This window comes from Schistocerca nitens, chromosome 2 (assembly GCF_023898315.1).
Source record: "Schistocerca nitens isolate TAMUIC-IGC-003100 chromosome 2, iqSchNite1.1, whole genome shotgun sequence".
NCBI lineage: Eukaryota > Metazoa > Arthropoda > Insecta > Orthoptera > Acrididae > Schistocerca > Schistocerca nitens.
In genome coordinates this window covers 221,312,117-221,335,108 of record NC_064615.1, presented here as the reverse complement: position 1 = coordinate 221,335,108, position 22,992 = coordinate 221,312,117, and the positions used below count along the sequence as shown (strand labels likewise).

Below are 22,992 nucleotides of genomic sequence, written 5' to 3'. Positions count from 1 at the left end.
ACCATCTGCAGCTGGCTACCCAGCACCATCCCTGGAGGAGGCAATCCAATGGGTCCTGGAGGACCATCTGGCTGTGTTGATAGACGTAAATCTGCAGCTGGGCTCACTACGAACCAAGTGAGGTAGAACTAACGCATGTGAGAGTTGCTTCAGGAATCCTTTTCTTCGGATAAAATTCTCGTTGTTGCCATTGTAAATTACTTGTGAATTGATTCCACTCATATTGATCATTGCAAAAAATATGACCATGGGCCAACAGCACACATTTCTTGCTACATTGTATGAAGCAGTCCACTTATCTGTAGTGTCGACTCCACCTTTAGTGCTATTGTAAAATTTTACGATGGATGGCTTCTGTTTATCTCCAGTGTCAGCATCTACTCAATTATCTTCATGCAAACTTGATGCCAAGATAACACACTTCCCTTTTTAGGAATGTAGGAAACTAGAGTACAGCCTTTCTTGAAGCCAAAAAGTGAACTATGGACAGCCCTGCCTTTACTGGTAGCAAACTCCAGAGGAATCTCACGCTTGTTTTTCTTCATCGTCCCAACAAAAGAAAGATTTTTTCTTCTTAGCTCTTCTATCAAACCAATACTAGTAAACCAATTGTCTGCTGTCTCATTTCGACCTGACTGATAAATTGGTTCACATAGTCGCAGAACATCATCTGAAGGTTTATTGCTAACGTGGTACAATCCTTCTGGCTGCAGCCCAGCATATATTTCCAGATTATAGAGATAAAATACTTGGGAACCCACAAGAGCATATATCTTAATTCCATGTTTGATTGGTTTGCTAGGTATGTATTGGCGAAAACTGCACCTTCCACGGAATCCTTCAAATTTCTCATCTACTGTAACGTTTTCTCCGAGAGTGTAGGATTTCTGGCAATTCTGTACAAACAGAGAAAATATTTCCCGAATCGCTGTTATCTTGTCTAATTTTCTCCTTTCATCGCGAGTCACACGATTGTCAAATCTAAGGCACCGCATGATGAATTTGAAACGTTTTATGTTCATAACGAGACGAAATTTTTCAATTCCATCCCCATCACTTCCCCACAGATCTTCTAAGCTTTGTCTGTTACTTTTGTTAACACCAGCCAAAAACAGAAGACTAATGAAAGCTTTTAATTCAATAATATCTATAGGTTTTACATCTCTCTCTCTCTCTCGCTGAAAAGAAGCTTTGATGCTCTCAGTATACTGCTTGGTATACAGAACTATAGTCGACAAAATGTCGTCATCTATGAGGCAATTCCAGCATTCCAAAGGTGTTCTCAATGCTTTCGCCGCACCTATAGGACCAGGTAAATTTCGAATAATATTGTGGGCCCTGAAACGTACTCTCTGCGATTGTGTAACTTTATTCCATTTTGTCTATTTGTCCCTTCCAGTATAATAATGCAGGCTTTCTCCAAGTACTTCCTCATTGTTTTCACTGTCATTTTCCTCTGTTTCTGAATCTTCCTGCCGAACTTCAACTGCGTCATCACAATCTGTGTCTACTTCATCTTCAAAATCATCTTGAACTTCATCATTATCCTCTTCGAACAACATTTTTTGTATTTCTGCAACATGATTTGGGTCAAGGAGTTTGTAAGGTCTTACTGTAGCCTGCCATGATCAAGTGTCTCACACCTAAAATGATAAAATTCCTATAAAATAACGCAGTAAGGCGCAGTGTATCAATTTCATACCAGATACTCAAACATTCTTAACTGACGATTAAACAGTCCAAAAAGAAAATAAGTGCATTACACATTGTATATTAACATTGTACTACTTACTAAGTTATGTTGTATACCAAAGAAATGAACTGTTGAAATGCAACACAAACGGGCGCAGTGTATCGAACTGATCAATCGGCACATATATCGACAACAGAGCAGTCGTATCGACACTGAAGCACGCAACAATGACAAGCATTTGGAAAAGCCTAGCTACTAGCGAGTAGGCATCAGTGCTGCCACTCGCTGACAAATAATTTACAGTAAACTTCGAGGTGTATCAATTTCAACAGCCACGCCTGACGGAAGGTTAATAAATGTGTTCAATGACAGTGCTTTCTGTTCTCAATTTTTGGGACACTTTTCATATTTTCCATTACTAGCTGAAATTTGTTACAGAACAAGGCATCTTTCTCCTGTCTCACTACTGGGCACATATTATCCGGTAACTCTCCACTCGTTTCCCTTCTGCAGCAAACTTCATATGATTATTAGACTGTCATCTTTACACACTGAGTTCCTGTGCACGCACATACACAACTGCTCCATTTTATACATATGACATCACCATATGTACCTGAACTACTGTTGTTTTGTTCTTGTTGTTGCTTCTGATGAGAATAATCCTTTCACTGAACTGTTCACAGTAACTCACTCCTTGCCAAATTCGGAGTTCTCCACCACAGCTTGTAGTACATTAAGCTTTTGTAGGTTTTTCAATCTTTTTCTCACAGTAGTCTCACCCTTGGCAGCCCCTCCAGGAGACCTTAATGGGAGACTATTTTGGAATCTTTTGCCAATGGAGAGATCATCATGACACTTTTTAAATCACATACCACATTCCCTGCAGACACAAGATGTGATTTTAATGGAGTGCTTTTTATTGCTTTCTGCATTCTCATACAGTTGACCATTACTAATTCTTCCACCTTTAGGGGCATTTTCCTCTCCCGAGGATGAGAGACTATTCTGAAGCTCTATCCACTCCTCCACCCTCTTTCAACACGTCCACTGGAAAAAAAGAGAGTGAATTTTTATACCCTAAGTCTTCGGCCACAATTAGTGGTGATTGAATTCAAAATCTCAGCAGTGGCTGAGATCAAATAGTGTATCAGCAAGGTTCCCTAGAATTGGAAGTGATATGGAATGTCTTGGATGTATTATCCATATTATCACTTATTCTTCTGCAGATAAGAGCTCTTATGACTACAACAGAGATAAGAAATTCATTATGCCATCACAAATAATCAATTTTTGAAAATGTAATATAACTGGACAGATAAAAAAATCTACTCAGTAAGCAATGGCAGGAGGAAACATACAGGCTTTCAGGGCCAGTGGCTTTTGACAGATGGGCAAAGGGGAAGGAAGAGTTTTCCTTCAACCCTCTTCCTTAATCTTCAACCCTTCTACAAGAAGAAGAAGAAGCCACTGGCTCTGAAAGCTTGCACATTTCCTTGACTTTTATGTGTGTTTTCTCCTGCTAGCACTTGGTGAGATTTTTTATCTATCAGTGTCTGTGTGTGTGTGTGTGTGTGTGTGTGTAAACATGTTCATATGTGCTTTGTTCCTCTTATCATCTCTACTCTGCTCCTGTCAGATATTAGCAACTATCTTAAATGTTTTTGCAGTGTCAGAACAAAATGTTGATGACATAAAAATAACTGACCAGATCATAGTAGTAGTTGTGAGGTTGAAGTGGATTACGTGGTGTAAATAGAATCAAAACTGGTCCATCTTCAACAAAAGGTGACAGAGTGAGGCTCTTCACTCCCGGTGGGGACAACCAGACTGAAACCTGGTGTATATTATCAAGGATCCACTTCATGAGCATCTCTGATGAAAATTCTGCATCTCTGGGATATTCCTGCAAAAAGAGAAATCTGACATTTTGTTATAAGTTTATGATGCTCTATTCAGTAAAAATGATACACAGAAATACAAATATGTACTGCCATTTAACAAAAAAATCCTTTCTTTCTTTTTGTGGAAATGCCTGTCTACAACTCAGTGAGAAGTATATGATCACACACTATAATACCTTTCACATATTTCCATTCTATGGATAAATAGTGATGAGATCTTCAAAGATCTGATACATATATATATCTACATATTTTGCCAAAATTTTGGACCCCTGTGACCAGTAACAGAGTTTTGTGCAGTCTAATTTTCCATTATGCCGGAATACTAGATCTCTGTGAACTTTGGATAGAACCACAAAAATTTAGAACATGTGGAAGTAAGTAGGAGAAAGGATCAAATTGTTTTATATACCAATCATGACTATAATCATTAGGTACAAACGGAATTTACATGTACCACATAGATTGAGAAGTATCTTACAGAACTTGGGGTCTGGCAGAACATTTCACTACAATTAGTGGACAGAATTTTAATCGATGTGAAATCAACAGGAATAATAATAATAATAATAATAATAATAATAAAACAATGGAAAGTTCAGGTTGGAAAATCAAGAATATTATGAAAACGAAGGATTGCTGCTCACCATAAAGCTGACTTGCTGAGATTCAGACGGGCACAATGAAAAACTGTTAAACGTAGACCTTTCAACCAAAGCGTCCTTCAGAAAGGAATGAAAAACACATGCACATTCAAGCCAGCACACTTCACACACACACACATGAATGCTATCAGCAACCACTCTGGCCATAATGCAACTCTATCAAGTCAAGTGGATGCAGCAACCCGGAGCGGGGCTGGAAGGGGGAAGGTGAGGGGTAGTAGGATACAAGTGGGGTAAGAAGAGCCAGCACTGCATGTCAGAGTGTGCAGGGACTAGGCAGCAGGACTAGGCCACCACGTGCATCATCAGGAGGCTGTGGGTGATGGATCAGAAAGGGGGGGGGGGGGGGGATGGAAAATGAGAAGAGAAGCAGAAAAGACCATGTTGTAAGAATAACTCCCAGCTGTGCAGTTCAGAAAATCTGCTGGTGGAGGATCCAGATGACCAGGGTTGTAAAGCAGCCACTGAAATCAAGAATGTTATGTTCGACAACTTAACACATTATCTGTACAATGAGTAGCATTCTATCCTTTGCATAATATTGTTGGTATTCCAACCTGGACTATTCACTGGTTGATTTTGTCTAATGGGTATCCTTTTAGCCCACAACCCAGTGATGTTTTCCTTAGTTACTATTCTTTAAAGCATTACTCTACTCAGTGTCCATTCTTTGCCTTCTTTTGTGTGTTTTCCATCACCTTCAAAACCACCCACATTCTGACAACTGAGCCACACTATCTCACTAGTCTCGCCTGCACACAACTCATGGCTATGTGACCACGCGAATTGTTGGTGCAGCATCTCGTGCCCCAAATTCGTCCCATAAATAATTATAATTGTTCCTAATGATCACATTTCCTCCCTCATCTTCATGTGTTTTCACATGTTATTTTATACACCTGCCTGTAACACATGAACTTGTGAACCTCTAACCTTGACATAACCAATCCCCCTCTCCCCCCTTTCTCTCTTCCCTTACCCCAACAAAAACATACTCCTACACCTCATCCATTCTGTCCTTTTTTGCACTTTTTGTGCCAATTTTTACATATTTGTGTGTGTGTTTTTATATATTTGTGCATAGTTTTTTTACACATTTTCCAATTAGTACACAGTTTTATGAATTTGTGCATATTTTCGTGTTTATGTGGCATTTTTACTCTTTTTCTATTATCCAACTCCCCTCACAACCACCTGACACCTTCACTTGCCCATTTCCTACATAATTTTCCATGTCCATAATGCTATCCCTGCTACAATGGACCCCTGCTCCATGTTTCTGCACCAGTTCAGAAACAGTAGGTCTTTCCCTGGCTAAAACCCAGACCCACATCATATTCCTTAAATGCTGCCTAACCACAGAATCCCTCTCAATGGCCTAAACATAAAAATACCTTTCCCTGGGTCCTACCCATACTTTTTCAATGACCTACACCTTTTCCGAGTGTGTCAGTCCCTGTCCCTCACAAACCTGGTACTGCAAAACTGCAAAAGAACATCTCCCTGGCACAGGTATCCCAGAAATACCCCTGCTCCCTCAACAAGATGCTGCTAATGTGCAATCCCAGCTACATACATCACATCTCTGAAATTGAATCTCTTGTATCCAGCACCTAGAGGAGCATTCCAGACACCACCTCCATAAATTATCCAACCTGCTGTCATCCTACTACTGCTTTGGGCACCACTATTTAACCCCTATCCTACCCACATGTTCCTCCTTGTCAACTCCTTATAGCATCCAGACTGTGCTTAGCTGACATTTTTAACTTGCCACATCCTTCAAAACTACAAGGGCAATCCCAGAAGTAAGGATTCCAAAGGGATGGAGCAATAGGGAAGCTGGTCATACTATTTTTTTCCTTGCTTTCTCCACTCTCTGCAGGAACCACTGAACATCCTCTGGAGCTTGCAGTCTTGGCATGGCAGCCAGTTGTAATGAAGCTCCCATTAGACATCACCACAAGGTCCAGAGTTCACACAGTTATTCAGTTTCTGAATGCAAAAGGCATTAAACAAATTGACATTCATCGGCAGTTGATGGAAGTGTGTGGTGAGTCATGTCTGGATGTCAAAAATGTCTGCAAGTGGTGTAGAGAGTTTGTATGTGGTCGTACTGAACTTCATGATAAGGAAACAAGCAGGAGACAGCCAATTCCCATAGAGACACATTGACCAAACTGTGCTTCAAGATCAGCAGATCACTCTCAATGAGATCTGCAACGTTGCCCCGAGGTTTATCGAAGCTCCCGTCACCGAGCTTTGACTGAAGTGTTGAAATTTCCAAAGGTGCATGCAAGATGAGTCCCAAGAATGCTGACAGTAGACCACAAATAGCAATGCTTTGAAATTTCCCACCAGTTTCTTCAATGCTACACAGATAAAAAGGACAGCTTTTTGGATTCAGTAGTCATGGGTGCTGAGACCTGGGCTTTCCACACCTGAGGCCAAACAACAATCATATGAGTGGTGGCATTCCGATTCACCCAAGCCATGAAAATTCAAGAGAACACAGTCTGCTGGTAAAGTTATGGCAACTGTGTTTTGGGATCGAAAGGTTGCCTAGGTCGTGAAGAAGCCACTGAAATCAAGCACATTATACTCAGCTGCATGTTGTGCCACAGGGTGGTCCACTTTGCTCTTTGCCACAGTTTAGCGGTGGCTCTTCATCCTGGTGGACAGTTGCTTGCTAATCATACCAATACAAAAAGCTTTGCAATGATTGCAGCAGAGCTGGTATATGACAAGGCTGCTTTCACAGATGGCATGGCCTCTGATGGGGTAGGATTAGCCTGTGACGGGGCTGGAAGTGAAGTGCTGGGTGGGTGGACTGAACAAGTCCTGCACGTAAGTCTTCCACAGGGTATGATCCCTGAGGCAAGAGGCATAGGAAGGCACTAGGATGTTGTGGAGGAGGGGTGGGTAATGGAACACCACTTTAGGAGGGGTGGGAAGGATCTTGGGTAGGATGTCCCTCATTTCAGGGGATGACGATGATAATCAAAGCCCTAATGAACAATGTAGTTCAGTTATTACAGGCCGTGGTGGTCTCGGGTGGCTAAGGAGGCCCGCCTTTGTAGCTGGTTCTTGGGGGTGGTGGGAAGATTGGGGGTATGTGGGAATACGGCACAGGAAATCTAGTTGCATACTATGTCTGAAGGATAGCACTCATCTGTGAAGGTCTCTGTGAAATCATCAGCATACTTGTCACTACAGATATGCTGTTCCCAGATGGCCAGGATGTATGAAAGGGAATCTTTGGCCTGGAAGGGATGGCAGCTGTCAAAATGTAGGTACTGTTGGTGGATGGTGGTTTAATGTGGACAGAGCAGTGGACGTAGCCATCAGAGAGGAGCAGGAGGCAAATGACTGGGAAGGTGGCATGCTGAGTTGTGGAGGACTACTTTGGCACTTGTAGCATTTGCCAAAAAGGTCTTATGAGAACATATAAAGGAGGTATCAGTTTTTTGGCTTACCAGTTTTGGGTCTGAATTTTTTCCATTAGTTATGAGTGAATAATCCGAAACAAATAATACCAACATAATTAGGATTTTGTCTCTAGCTATAAATGTTTTACAAGTTTAACACCAAATATTTAACATTAACTCATCAGTAAAGCAATCAAATGTTTGAACCTGTTTTAGACATGAGAGTTTGATTCTTTAAAGAGTCAGAGGTAGGGGGTGGGCAAGTTAATGGAGAAATTATTTGTATGGGATTTGAGGGAAATGCTATGGCATAATTAAATTGTAGATTATGAATAGGAAACAGTGCACAGAAATCAGACAAAATTGTGGGGGACCTTGAATCAATTAAAAACACAAGTTACAAACTATAAGACAAGGAGTACCACAATGTTACGTACTTAAGCCAATACTATTTATTCTCTGTGTAAATGTTTTCTCAAGACTATATAGATCAGAAACTTGCAATGTATGCCAATGATTCAACAACTGTCTGTGCAGTTGAGACAAAGGAGGAGCTTGAAAAGGAAGCACTCCTGAATACTGAAAATGCAAATAACTATCTAATACAAACGAATCATTTTATAAATCATTCTAAAACAATGTACATAGTGTTTCAAACCAAACATTAAAATAAATAGAGAGCCAGTTGGAGAAAAAAAAGAACAAAGTTTTTAGAGACTATTATACACAGCCATTTGTGAAAAGTGCAACACCAAGAAAACCATACTTGGTGGAAGTGGCGACGGGTGAGAAAGCAATATGTGATACATTCTACAGGGAGATGGGGTACACGTAGGCAGAGCAGAGCCCCCTTGTGTTGGTCCGATAGGGTCAGTGTTGCACCTGGTGTAGTCAGTGCAGAGCTGTCACACACGGTGGAAACAATACAGTGAGCGCCAGTATGCCTCGTCGATGTCAAAGGGAGCCATATCGGCATGTGACCTAGTTCGAACGGGGCAGAATGATTGGTCTCCAGGAAATGGGGTTATCATACGGTGACATTTCGGTTCGCACAGGGCATGCTGCTACGACAGTGATGTGTATGTGGAAGCAGTGGATAGAGGAAGGTCATAAACAGCGACGAGCAGGAACTGGACTACAGAACATGGCCGCAGCATGGGATGATTGTCATCTTGTCCGCACGGCCATTACAAACTGTGTAGCATCATCCACAGTGTTGGCTCATTGCTGGAGCACTGCAACAGGTGTGAACTTGTCTGAATAGACAGTTCGTCTCCGTCTGCTGCAGGTTGGACTGGTTGCACGCATGCCATTACGTCGGCTTCCATTGTCCAGAACCACAAGCTCATCCGATTGCAATGGACATGTGAACACTGTCACTGGGGTGCTGAGTGGCAACATGTAATCTTTTCAGGTGAGTCCCACTTCAACGTGTCCTACAGTGATGGCCGCATACGTGTCCAGTGGTACCGTGGTGAGCGCAACCTGGAGGGCTGCATTGTGGAGTGGCATAGCGGACAAACACTAGGTGTGATGGGTTGGGGCGCCATTGGTTACAACAACCGATCTTGCCTCGTACATATTGTGGGAAATTTGAACAGCAACCAGTACCTAACAGAGGTTGTGGAGCCTGAGATACTACCCCTGCTTCAGGCATCTCCACAGGCCACATTTCAACTCGACAATGCCCAGCCACATACTGCAAGGAATGTACAGGCCTTCTTCAAAGGGTGACGGGTACCACTGCTTCCCTGGCCTGCACATTCGCCAGTAATGTCACCCATCAAACGTGTCTGGGATGTGGTTAGCCAGCACCCGGTGTGTCTCGTTCCTCCAGTAACTGGCATCATGGATTTGTGAGCTCTGATACAAACTGTGTGGAGGGAAATTGCTTAGGAATGTATTCAGAATCTTATTGATTCAGTGCCATGGCATACAGCAGCTCTAATTGCAGTGCATGGTGGTCATACGACATACTGAATAGTAGGGCTCAAAGGACATGTACAGGTTTGAAAAGGTAATCATTTGTTACTTGTCATGTAGGCCTACCTAACCTGTGGTATTAAATTAATTGAATTCATGTGATTCCTTCTTGGTGTTGCAATTTCCACAAACGGTAGTGTAGATAAACATTTGATATGGTGGAGGAACTGAATGCACTTTGTAAGAAGGTAAACATACAGATTTTCCCCATATACAAAACACCAATAGCTGTGAACGATAAAGTTATCAGGACAATATACTAGGAACTCATTTCCACATCTGTCCTACTCAATTAATATTTAAGGAAGTGCATAAACGGGTTACTTAAAAAGAATATTTCTATCTCAGAAAGGAGTGTGAGGTATACAGCGTAAATACCATTCACACAGTCTTGTCAATAAGCATAATACAGGATGATTAATCCTTCAAGCAACTGCTTGGCGGGGACACTTTTCCCTAGCCGGCAGACAGCTGTAGCAGCACTGGTAGGGTGTATATTTCCCATCTGCTACAAGGCTTTTGCTTGCATAGTTATCTTGTGCAAGTAGCACGTGTCTGTTAGATGATGCAATGCAGTGTACTGAGTGTAAGTGTTTCAAGTGAAATGGCAAAATACAAGTATTCTATTCACCAAAGAATATTCACGTATGATTCACACACATGTACAGTGTCAGCACAAGCAGTAAAGAGATTATTTCAACAGAAATTTCCTAAAGTTCAGGCTCATAATGGGAGTAAGTTTCATCAACTGATAAATAAATTTTGGGAGAAATGGGGAGTGTTCTTGACAGAAAACAGACAATGACGTACAGCAGTTATGTATGTTAGAAATAACCAGAACTGGAATGCCAAACCCCTAGGATGGTTCAGGTTCACTGATCATACCTTCATGATGTGGACTCTGGACCAAAACATCTTATCCTCTTTCCTTGACAATCTCAACACCTTCTCTCCCATTGGCTTCACCTGGTCCTCCTCAACCCAGCATTCCATCTTCCTGGACATTGACCACCTCCTCTATGATGGCTCCATCCAAACCTCTGTCCACCAACCCAGCAAACCACCAACAGTATCTACATTTCGACAGCTGTCATCCCTTCCACCCCAAAACATCCATCCAATACAGCTTGGCCACCTTTGGATGGCTCATCTGCAATGACCAGAAACTCCCTTGCCCAGTATTCTGAGGTTCTCTCCAAGGCCTTCACAGGCAGACATTATTCCCCAGACATAGTCTGCAAACAGATCTCTCATGCCATTTCCCCACACATATCTAATCCTACTGCCATCCCCAAAAACCAGTTAAAAAAGGAGTGCCTCTTCGTCACCCATTATCACCCAGACTAAAACAATTGAACCACATCCAACATCAAGGATTTGATTACCTATTCATGCCCTGAAATAAGGGACATCCTACCCAAGATTCCCCCCCCCCCCCCTCCTTAAGTGGTGTTCCATCATCCACCCAGTGTCCACAACATCCTATTGCATCTCTATGCCACTCACAATCCCACCCCTTGTCACAGGTATCATATCCCTGTCCTGCGCAACACCTACCAAATCTACCTACACTGCACTTCCAACTCCAGTCCTGTCACAGGCTTATCCTATCCCATCAGAGGCAGGGCCAACTGTGAAGGCAGCCATGTTACATACCAGTTCTGCTGCAATCGCTGCACAGCTTTTTATATTGGTATGCCTATCAACCAGCTGTCAACCAGGCTGAATGGTCACTGCCAAACTGTGACCAAAAGCAAAGTGGACCAACCTGTGGGACTAAAACAATTGAACATAACATGATTGATTTCAAAAGCTGCTTCACAACACATTCTTCATTGCTGAAATTATCTCAGCCTCAACCTATGATCACATATTGACCCACTCCATCCACCCAATAGTTTCCACCCTCTCTGTCCTATCACCTCCTCCCTATTCTAGTCTCCCAACCTCTTTGTGTGCCACTCTCTGTGAACGCACTTGCTCATAGTTCCCCTCGCCTCTCTTTTTTTTGCTCTCTGCCCCCCCCCCCCCCCCCTCTCTTCTCGCCACCGCCCAACCTCCTGATACTGGCAATCTAGTCACTGCACACTCCACCAGACAGTGCTCTTCTCTCCCCTCTCACACATACACTGCTACCCTTCCCTTCCCCCCTCCAGATTGCTGTTTCCATTCTACATGACTGTTGCACTGTGGTCCAGGCTGTTGGAGATAATTGTCATTGTAATAAGGCTGGTATTGCTCCACCAAATTATGATTGCTCAATGCTTGCTTGTGTGAATGAATGTGTGTGTGTGTGTGTGTGTGTGTGTGTGTGTGTGTGTTTTCTGAAGAAGGCTTTAGCCAAAAGCTTTGTGTAAGTGTGTAAGGGTCTTTTTGTTGTGCCTGTCTGCAACTCAACATGTCATCTTTACAGCGAGTAGTAATCTGTCTTTTTCTTATATGTTTACAGTCTAATTTGGAATTTCCACAGTTAGAATCCGATACAAATTAGTTCACAACACATTCCAATGAGATCAGAATTGTAATTCTGATTTCTTCAATAATTTTTATGTTAAACCAAAATGATCACACATTCTGCAAAAAGAAATCAACTGTAACTTCATTCATATCAGTTATTGTATACACACATATAATATGCAGATTTTTTTCTGATTTTAAGGATGGAAAACTGGGGTCCACAGATTAATTGTAATAAGGCTGGTATTGCTCCACCAAACTATGATTGCTCAATGGCTTCCCAAAGATTATGAGGAAAAGTAGTGAATTTTCATCACCACCTGATAAATTTGCGCAACAAACATTTCTATATATTACTGCAATTTGGTAACGTGCTTCAAATGCCAGCCTATTTTGAGATGACACTCAACAAAATCATGAACAGGAAAGGGGACTCTTGTATCATAATATAAATTGGTGGCAATGAGAAGCAAACGCATAAAGTGATGTGTGTAACTGGTGACAGATGAAAGCTACCACCTTATGTGATATTTAAAAGGAAAACTACTCTGAAAATTTCTGTGAAAGGCATTAGTGAGAGCGAATCCGAAAGGATGGATGGACAATGACCTTGTGGTTGACTGGGTGATGCATGTTTGGCAACAATGCCCTGGTGCATTACTGAATTTATGTAACATCATGGTCCTGGACTGCTTCCGCAGACATACAACTGAGGAAGTGTGAGACAAGTTGCAAAATGGGAAAACTGACTTGGTCATTATCCCTGGAGGCCTAACAACCATCCTGCAACCACTAGATGTGTGTAAAAATCAGACACTCAAAGCTGCACTTAAACAGCAATGTACACAATGGATGCCAGATGAAAACCACTAGTTCATACCAAGTGGAAAAATAAAGAAACTGGATATGTCCCAAATTTATGAGAGGGTGAAAATTGTATGGGACTCCAATCCACTATCACTTGTGGGAAAATCCTTCAAAAAATGTGGTATCACAAATTCATCAGATGTAACCAAGGATGACACACTACAGGAAAACGGTGATGACAGTAATAATTCTTTCACTAGTTGGGACAATGAAAGTGATGATGAACAGAATCATGTTGGAAAAACTTTTTGGAAGTAATTTTATTTTGTAAACACAGTCATGCTCACATATAAGTTGGTACTTTTTATTTGCGGATGACCGGTTTCAATCTACTATAGAGATCATCATTAGATCTTGTTATAATGTCAAGTTGAACACATATATTTCAAAACGACACAATATATGTAAGTCACAGCGCAAGCAGACAAAGTAAGACATGTGTACACATGAACAGTCAAATCAGTACCGAGTCCAAGTCTAGCGGCCACTGGCTGGCTGGCCGCTTAGGTGGCGCAGCTGCTGCATGGCTGGCAGACACCGCCGCATGTATAGGACTCGCCTAACTGCACAGCGGCCTTTTGAAAGATCGGCGAGTCACAACACTTTTCCCCCCTTTGAATTGTTTGCACTAGTCTTGATGGAGGTGGCCTGTAGATGGCTAACATCCATAGGTGTTGTTTGACTGGCCGTAAAGTGTGGGGAGGCGGCTTCCCGTACGAACAGAAGTGTCCCCGATGATAACGGGTCGAGATGACAGGAGACGTAGGGGTCGAATCTGCTGGGGCCCCATGCACCAATCTGCCAGTCGCGGCAAGTCCGGTTGTTATAAAAGGAGACATGGGCGATGTGTCGGTGTCCGTAGGAGAAGGAGGCGAGTAGAATTGCTCCGACAGATGATGGTCATCCGGTTCCTGCATGGGCATGTCTCCTGGTGGCGTCTGTTCTTGTGCTGTCACCGAGATGATGGTGAGAGGGCTGCGTTGTGAGTAATGAGAGATGCCAAGATCCCGAGCGTCAGGTAGAGCCGAAGGTGGTGTGGCGGCATTCGGAACAGGCGTTGCCGGCACACGAGGCCAAAGCTGGTCTGAATGATGCACTGCAACACCCGTGTCCATCTGGATTTCATACAGGCATCGACCACGGTGTCGTAAGATGCGGCCAGGACTCCATTTTGGCTGCCTGCCATATCCCTGTACCCATACAAGGTCGCCGGCGGTGAACCGGCCAAGTGAAGGCACCTGCGGCTGTGAGGTGGAAGGCCGCAGAAGATGAAGTAGCATGTGGGGCTGTCGGCCATGTAAGAGCTCAGCAGGGCTATGCTCGCCCATAGGGGTGAAACGGTAAGAAGCCAGAAATTGGAGTCGTGCATCATCAGCAGCAGAAGAAGTCAGGAGTTTCCTCATCTGAGCCTTAAATGTGCGGACCAGTCGTTCAGCCTCACCATTTGACTGTGGATGGAACGGCGGGGTCGTGACATCCATGAGACCGTGATGGGCACAAAAATCCTCAAATTTGGAAGAGGCAAATTGCGGACCATTATCAGTAACAAGAGTAGAGGGAAGGCCTTCCAAAGAGAAAATGCGAGCTAGAGCATTTGTGGTTGTCGCCGTGGTAGACGACACGCAACAGACAATGAAAGGAAAGTTAGAGTATGCGTCAATTACGAGTAGCCAATAAGTACCTAAAAAGGGTCCTGCGAAGTCAGCATGAATACGCTCCAAGGGCTTCTCAGGCGAAGGCCGCGGTGACAAAGATGACTTCGGGGCGGCAGCCTGTGACGCACAAGGGCCGCAGGCAGCGACCATGTGTGCGATTTCAGAGTCGATGCCGGGCCAGTACACATGACGGCGCCCCATAGATTTTGTGCGAGACACCCCAGTGCCCTTGGTGAAGGAGGCGCAAGACTGAAGCACGCAAAGACGCAGGTACCATAATACGCGGCAAAGCATTTTTGGTGGAAAGCAGGATAACACCATCCCTAGCCGTGAGGCGGTAACGCAAAGCGTAGTAGTTCCGCAACGGATCAGAAGTCTTAGCAGATGGACGATCTGGCCAACCCTTCTGAATACAGCGTAAAACCCAGGAGAGGGTAGGGTCAGAATCCGTAGCAGCCGCCAGCCGGCCCCCGGTGATGGGGAACCCGTCCACAACCCGCTGCTCGGCAATATCAAGGTGGAAACACAAAAGTTCGTCCCTGTCGAATGCTAGATCAGGACCCATGGGAAGGCGAGACAGTGCATCAGCATTCGCATGTTGAGCCGTCGGCCGGAAATAAATCTCATAATTGAAACGAGACAAGTAAAGAGCCCAACGCTGGAGGCGGTGTGCAGCCTTGTCGGTAAGCGACGCTGATGGATGAAACAAGGAAACAAGTGGTTTGTGGTCCGTAAAAAGATGAAATTTGGATCCATAAAGAAAAACACCAAACTTATGAAGAGCATAAATAATGGCCAAAGCTTCTTTTTCAATTTGAGAATATTTTCATTGGGCATCTGTGAGCGTCTTTTGAGGCATAAGCAATGGGTTGTTCAGAACCGTCAGAAAAACGGTGCGCAAGGACTGCACCAACCCCGTATTGAGAGGTGTCCGTGGCAAGAACAATATGTTGGCCACGCCGATAAGTAGCCAGGCATGGGGCCTGTTTCAGCATAGTCTTCAATTTCTGGAAAGCCACATCGCATGACGCGGACCAGTGAAAAGGCACGTTTTTATGCAACAGGCGATGCAACGGCTGAGTCACCGAAGCAGCAGACTGTAAAAACCTGTGATGGTATGCTATTTTCCCCAAGAAGGCCTGCAGCTCCTTAACAGATGTAGGGCGAGGAAGGGCATCGATTGCAGCGACAGTTTGCTGAAGCGGACAAATACCATCCCGAGAGATTTGAAACCCCAAGTACGTGATAGATGCCTGAAAAAAATTTTGATTTCTGAAGGTTACACTTAACACCATCAGTCTGTAAGACATGAAAAAGTTGGTGAAGATTCTGAAGATATTCTTCAGTGGTAGAGCCAGTGACAACAATGTCGTCCATGTAATTTATACACCCAGGGAAAGGCAGCAATAATTGTTCCAAGAAGCCCTAAAAGAGAGCAGGGGCGCTGGCAACCCCGAATGGCAATCGTTGGTATTGATAGAGGCCGAAAGGCGTTTTAAGTAACAGGAACTGCCGGGAAGCAGCGTTGAGAGGAAGTTGACGATAAGCTTCCGACAGGTCAATTTTAGAAAAATACTGGCCTCCAGCAAGTTTAGTGAACAATTCTTCAGGTCGGGGCATAGGGTAAGTGTCGATGAGGCATTGGGCATTTACAGTGGCTTTGAAATCGCCACAGAGACAAATATCACCATTAGGCTTAGCAACAACAGTGACAGGATAGGACCCCTCACTTGAAGTGACAGGAAGCGAGACCCCTGAAGCAGTGAGACGATCCAGCTCCCATTTTACCCGATCACGAAGGGCCACAGGAATGGGCCGAGCCCGAAAAAACTTAGGCCTAGCAGTGGGTTTGAGCGTGATATGAGCTTCAAAATCGTTTGCATGGCCTAACCCAGGAGAAAAAAGGGACAAAAATGTCATTGACATGGAATCCAAGTGAGCGTAAGGAATAGCATCAGAGACGATATTGACAGAGTCATCTATGGAGAACCCAAAAACGTGAAAGGCATCAAAAAACCAAAAAGATTCTCTGCATTACTATGGTCGACCACAAATATGAGAACAGTGTGAACGACGGATTTGTAAGATACCTCAGCATCAAATTGTCCCAAGAGATGAATCTTCTGTTTATTGTACGTCCGTAATTGCCTAGTGACAGGTGATAGGGTTGGAGAACCCAACTGAAGATATGTCTGAGAACTGATGATACTGGCAGCAAAACCAGTATCCACCTGCATGCGAACATCTCGAACAAGTATTTGGACAGTGAGGAATAACTTGCCTGAAAGGGAAGAAGTGCAATTGACAGACAATACAGAGGCAGAATCAGCATCACGGTCATGAACATCAGGTATGCAGTCGGATTTTCAAATGGAAGACACATGACCCTTCTTTTTGCAATTGTGACACATGGCCCAACGTTGGGGACAATCCTCCCGTGAATGTTTTGTAAAACACCGCGGACATGAAGGAAGTTGCCGGGGGTTTGCTGCAGTTTCTGAGAGGGTTGTTTACGGTTAGGCCGAGGCTGCGCGTTGGAGCATACTGCGGCCACGTCGGCCAGCGGGGACACGCCGCACGCATCGTCAACAGCGCACAGAGGTTGTATTTCCCCGACGTCACCCCACGCCTCTATTTGCGCTCCAGCGGCGCGAGAAATTTCAAGACTGCACGATGGATAGGACTTCATCTAGAGTCGGATTTGCAAACTGAAGGGCATGTTGCCTAACTTCTTTGTCAGGTGCCGACCATATAATAGCATCCCGTACCATGGAACTGGTGTCGGATTCTTTGTAAACGTCAGTACCAAACTGACACTTTCGACTGAGGCCGTAAAGTTCAGCAGCCCAAGCGCGATAGGATTTATTCGGTTGTTTTTGACAACGATAAAAGGCTACACGAGAGGCTACCACATGCGTTTGCTCATGAAAATATACGGACAGAAGTCAACACATTTCAGCAAAGGACAAAGACGCAGGATCTTTCAAAGGAGCCAATTGCGACAACAACCGATACATTTGAGGTGAAATCCATGAAAGGAAGAGAGACTTACATTTTTGTTCGTCCATGACATGAAATGCCAAGAAGTGCTGTCAAAGACGTTTTTCGTAATCAGACCAGTCTTCCGTCGTCTCGTCGTAAGGAGGAAAAGGAGGTATAGACAACAACAAGAAACGCCCCGCATTGGATGCCGCAACGAAATCGCGGATTGCCGATGTGAGAAGTGTTTGCTGTTCAATGAGACCTTGCAATAATTGCTCTAAAGTAGCCATGGAAACCTGTGGGTCAACAATGAAAAGGAAAAATCCACTACCTTGTTGCCAATTGTTATAACGTCAAGTTGAACACACATATTTCAAAACGACACAATACATGTAAGTCACAGCGCAAGCAGACAAAGTAAGACATGTGTAAACGGGAACAGTCCAATCAGCACTGAGTCCAAGTCTAATGGCCGCTGGCTGGCTGGCCGCTTAGATGGTGCGGCTGCTGCATGGCTGGCAGACAGCGCCACATGTATAGGATGCGCGTAACTGCGCAGTGGCACTTTGAAAGATCGGCGAGTCACAACAGATCTGCATTCTTTAATGAGAGTAGGCATGCAGCAGGAACGGGGCCATGTTGGCGTTGAGAACACTGCCCAACGCCAGCACCAACAAGCCTGCTCCATGCCTGGGATTCCTAATATCATCAAGGAGTACAGGTCTTATGATGAGCTCTGTAGTAGATTAAAACCAATCATCCACAAATAAAAAGTAACAACTTATATGTGACTATGACAGTGTTTACTAAATAAATTATAATATTATTAGAGTGCTGTTTCCTGGAAGGACATTCCAAAATATTTTTGTAAAACAAACACAAATTAAAGCCTTCCCTTAAAATTAGAGTGCACAGATTATTCAATGTGGTGGATTATTTGCATATATGCAGTATATCAACTGTACGAAGGTGAGTCAAATGAAAACCTTAAATTTGTAATAACAAATCAAAATTTCACGCTGTTATCCTGTAAGTTGGTAAGCGTGCTACAAACAGCGTGGACAATGGCCTGTAGGTGGCAACAGTGCAGATGCACACATACCGTCGCAGTATCACTATAATGATGGCCGCCACTTGTGACTTGCACCAGGGAAGAACAGCGTTCTGTTATTCGGTTTTTGCATAGTGAAGGTGTGAAACCTATTGAAATTCATCGACGAATGAAGGTTCAGTATGGTGATGCATGTTTGTCACAGCAGCAAGTCTACGAATGGAATAGGAAGTTCGCAAATGTTGTGACTCAGTGGAAGATGCTCCTCGTCCAGGTCAGACACAACGAGTTGTGACTCCACAGAACATTGCAGCAGTTGAAGCCATAGAGAAGGAAAACCGCCGAGTGACACTGAATGACATTGCAGCATGTTTACAGATTAGTCATGGGTCAGCACACCACATTGTGCATGGTGTGCTCCAGTTTCACAAAGTGTCTACAAGATGGGTGCCATGGCAGGTGACTCCTGAAATGAGAGAACGACGTGTTGATGCTTGTGAAGAACATCTTCAGCACTTTGAATGAGATGGTGATGGCTTCCTTGCAAGAATCATTACTGGGGACGAAACCTGGGTTCACTTCCACCAACTGGAAACGAAGAGAGTGAGCAAGGAATGGCGCCATTCCTCATCACCAAAACCAAACAAGTTTTGAACAGAACCATCCGCAGGAAAGGTTATGCTGACTCTCTTTTGGGATGAAAAAGCCATCACTTTGGAGCATTTCATGCCTAGAGGGACCACTGTCATCAGTGCATCATACACAGATCTCCTAAAAAATCATCTGCAGCCTGAAATCAAATTAAAGCTATGTGGATTGCTCTCAGCAGGTGTCCTTTTGCAACATGACAATGCAAGGCCCCACACTGCCCGTACAACAGTTGCAACAATCACAGATCTGCATTTTGCGTGTCTTCCTCATCCACCATACTCACCAGACCTTTCCCCAAGTGATTTCCATATGTTTGGATAACTCAAAGACGCAATGGGAGGAAAGAAGTTCCATTCTGATGAACAGGTATGCCATGCGGTGCACGAGTGGTTGTGCGGACTATCAAAAGAATTTTTTTCTAAAGGAATTTATGCACTTTTTAAGTGCTGGAGGACTTTCATTGAGCATGGGGGAGATTATGTTGAAAAGTGATACAGCTTTGTACCACTTCTGCACAATAAATAATATTTAAAAAAATATTTAAGGTTTTCATTTGACTCACCCTTGTATATACACATCTTTGCAGTAAAATTGTTATACCTCTCTTCTCATCAACAAATAGTGGATGTAACGTTTTTGTGTGAGTGAGTTGTATTCATGGGTTGTAAGTAGTGGCTGTAATAGTGATTTGAAATGACTATGTTGCGTTAAAAGTGCTTTATGGAATTCACAAAACATTGAATAAATGTATTTTGAGGAAAAAATACAATTCAGCAATGACTTATTATTTACTTAATGTATGGAGACAGAAAACCTGGAGACCTCTTTGTAGCCATCACAGAAAAGAATCATCCACTAAGGCCACTGTACTACAAACAAGAATGAGAAGAATCTACAATTATCATAAAGAAATAAGCTAAGCTGATGAAATTTTTACTAAAATGATTGAAGATGATAAACTGTCATCGTCCTCCTCCTCACTCTCACTCTCAACTTCGCGCTCAATATAGCTGAACATTTCCCGATTCCAACATAAACACAGTTGTTGTGTGGATTGGAACAACTGAAATTAATAATCATTTCTGAATAATTTTTAAAATAATTTAATGAGGATGAGGGTCAGAAACTCCAGCCATCACCAAGGAAACATGTAGAGCCAACTTCACCATGAGAGGTGTCATCGTCGAGACGAATGGCACACACATACCAGACAACAGAGCCACAATCAGAAGCACTACTTTGCCTCCACAAATCATATGCCATCCAAGCATTGAGCAGATATCATTCGATTGGGCGTGTATGTACGACACAGCTGACTCTGGGCCAGATACTAACTGTAATTGCACTTCATCAGTCAGAGACTCACTATGGAACCATCATGATCTTCGACACTGTATGCCAACTGGGAACCACTGCCATGTGGAGCCACCAGCACTGTCACCAAGCTTCACTGAGACCAGGTCTCTGCACCAGGGCATGTGTGAATGTTTCTGTAATTAATTTTTCCTTCCAAAATCAAAGGCACTTCAGCAACACATCTTCTACCAGAAATACTCGTCCCATTTCCAATGAGTGATATCCACCTCATGTGCTTCCACTACATACTTTCAGAAATGAGACTCTGCAAGATGCAGTCTGTTGGCCTGTGGCCATGCCATGAGCTTTGGTACATATGATACGATTCCTCAGCTGGATGGCAACAGGATCACAAAGTATCATCACACCTCTCTCAGGTTGGCCACAGCTTATTCCTTGGGACAACCTATGCCGGCCACCAGTCGAATGTTCCTGGCTCCATGGTTGGCCCCGTTTGAAAATCTACATGCAAAAAGATAGTCTGCTCAGGAACATGGATCCATCAACCAAGGCAATTAGCTTGTCCAAGACAAAGATGCTATATTTTTTTTTTTTTTCAGTTCAAGCCCTCAAGTTTACAGTTCCACAGACAGGTACAGGGACTCTGCCTTCATGAGCATCCACACTCATGAGTAACAATGGCAGCTCCAAGTTTCCTATCCATTTGGACACTCCATCGACGCTGGAACTACAGTCTGCAAGATGGCACTGCCATCTCTCCCCTCACAATGAAGGGGCCCAGAACCTCCAACTCACATCAAGATGGCTCCACCATCTCTCCCCTTGGGAGGGGGGGATGATGTATCCAAGGCCTTTGCCTTTGAACACAGTGACCCATACAAGAGATGTGGTTTGAAAGTTGCCTGCGCTCCAACTCCATAGAGGCACTCTCTTGGTGGACCCAGATGGCAACAGCACAGTAGGCATGGTGTATCAACCATAAAAAACCGAACTGTGTCCCAAAGACACTGTTCTCCTCTGAAGTGGAATTCCAGGCAGCGCCATGGGAACATGCGGCGCTAGTTTCACCACGAAAGGTGCCAGCCTTCACACCAGCAGTGAGCACATTCTGGACAACAGCACCATGACTGGTATGTTTCCTGGCATAGTTACTTCCTTTTCAATAAATGATACTTATCTCACGTGAGTCCACTACTTTGAGAAAAAAAGACTCTACAAGATGCAGTCCATTGGCCTGCAGTCCAAGACCTGAGCAAGAAGTGTTTGGTCCATATGACACGATTACTCAAGTGCTTGGCAACAGGATTGCCACAGGGTCATCACACCTCTCTCAGATTGACCACAGCTATTCCTTGGGACAACCTATGATGGCCACCAGTCAAATGTACCTGGCTTCATGATTGGCCCCTCTTGGAAATCCACAAGAAAAAGATAGTTTGGTCATAAGCATCAATGAAGGCAATCAGCCTGTCCAAGACATATATGATATATTCTTTTTCTTTCCAGTTCAAGCACTCGGGTCTATGGTTCTAAGGACATGGACAGGGACTCGCCCTGCAAGGGTACCCACACTCGCAGGTAGCAACGATGGTCTCCGAGTTCCCTCAGCCATCTGGAGTCCACATTGATGCTGGAACTTCGGTCTATGAGATGGCACTGACATCTATTCCCACGCAGGGGAGAGGGCCAGGACCTCCGCCTCACATCAAGATAGCTCCACAGTCCTTCCCCTTGGGGGGAGGGGGGGATGTATATGAGGCCTTAGTCTGTGACCGCAGCTACCCATATTACAGGTGGTGACTGCAAGTTGCCTGTGCTCCACCTCCATAGGAGACACTCTCTTGGAAGACCTACATGGCCACAGTACGGCAGGCGTGGCATGTCAATCATAACAAACTGGATTGTGTCCTAAACACACCCATCTATTTTAAAGTGGAACTCCGACTGGCACCATGGAAACATGCGACACTAGCTTTGTCACAAAAGGCAACAACACAATCAAATCCTTATACTTCTGTAGAGATCTAAGTCATCCTGTTTCCACACTGCTAATATGGTCTTTAGGAGACTGCCTCTTGCTACAACATAGCTGACAAAGTTTTATATTGTCAGCCACATTCACAGATGATGCACATCTTATCCCACACCACTAATAATAATAACAATTGGCAATAAGCATGGAGTTGGAGCACAATTTTATCCTCTATCAAGAGCAGAAACAGTGCTTTTGTTAAGTACCCTATGTAGAAGCCAACAACCTTGCAGCAGACTCCACTGGACAAAATATTTCTTTTGAAGACAAGCAACCAATCATGTCAGCTTAGTAGGCCACTCAGTCA

At 43.9% G+C, this 22,992-nt stretch overlaps 1 protein-coding gene across 1 annotated transcript in view; it reads right to left on the bottom strand.

Moving 5' to 3' along the window:
* Positions 1-22,992, bottom strand: part of LOC126235940 (thioredoxin domain-containing protein 11) — a 141,623-nt gene that overhangs the window by 56,145 nt on the left and 62,486 nt on the right. Inside the window, exon 5 of the mRNA XM_049944908.1 lies at positions 3,402-3,599. Coding sequence (XP_049800865.1) covers positions 3,402-3,599 — 198 coding nt within the window. The remainder of the gene's footprint in view (positions 1-3,401; positions 3,600-22,992) is intronic.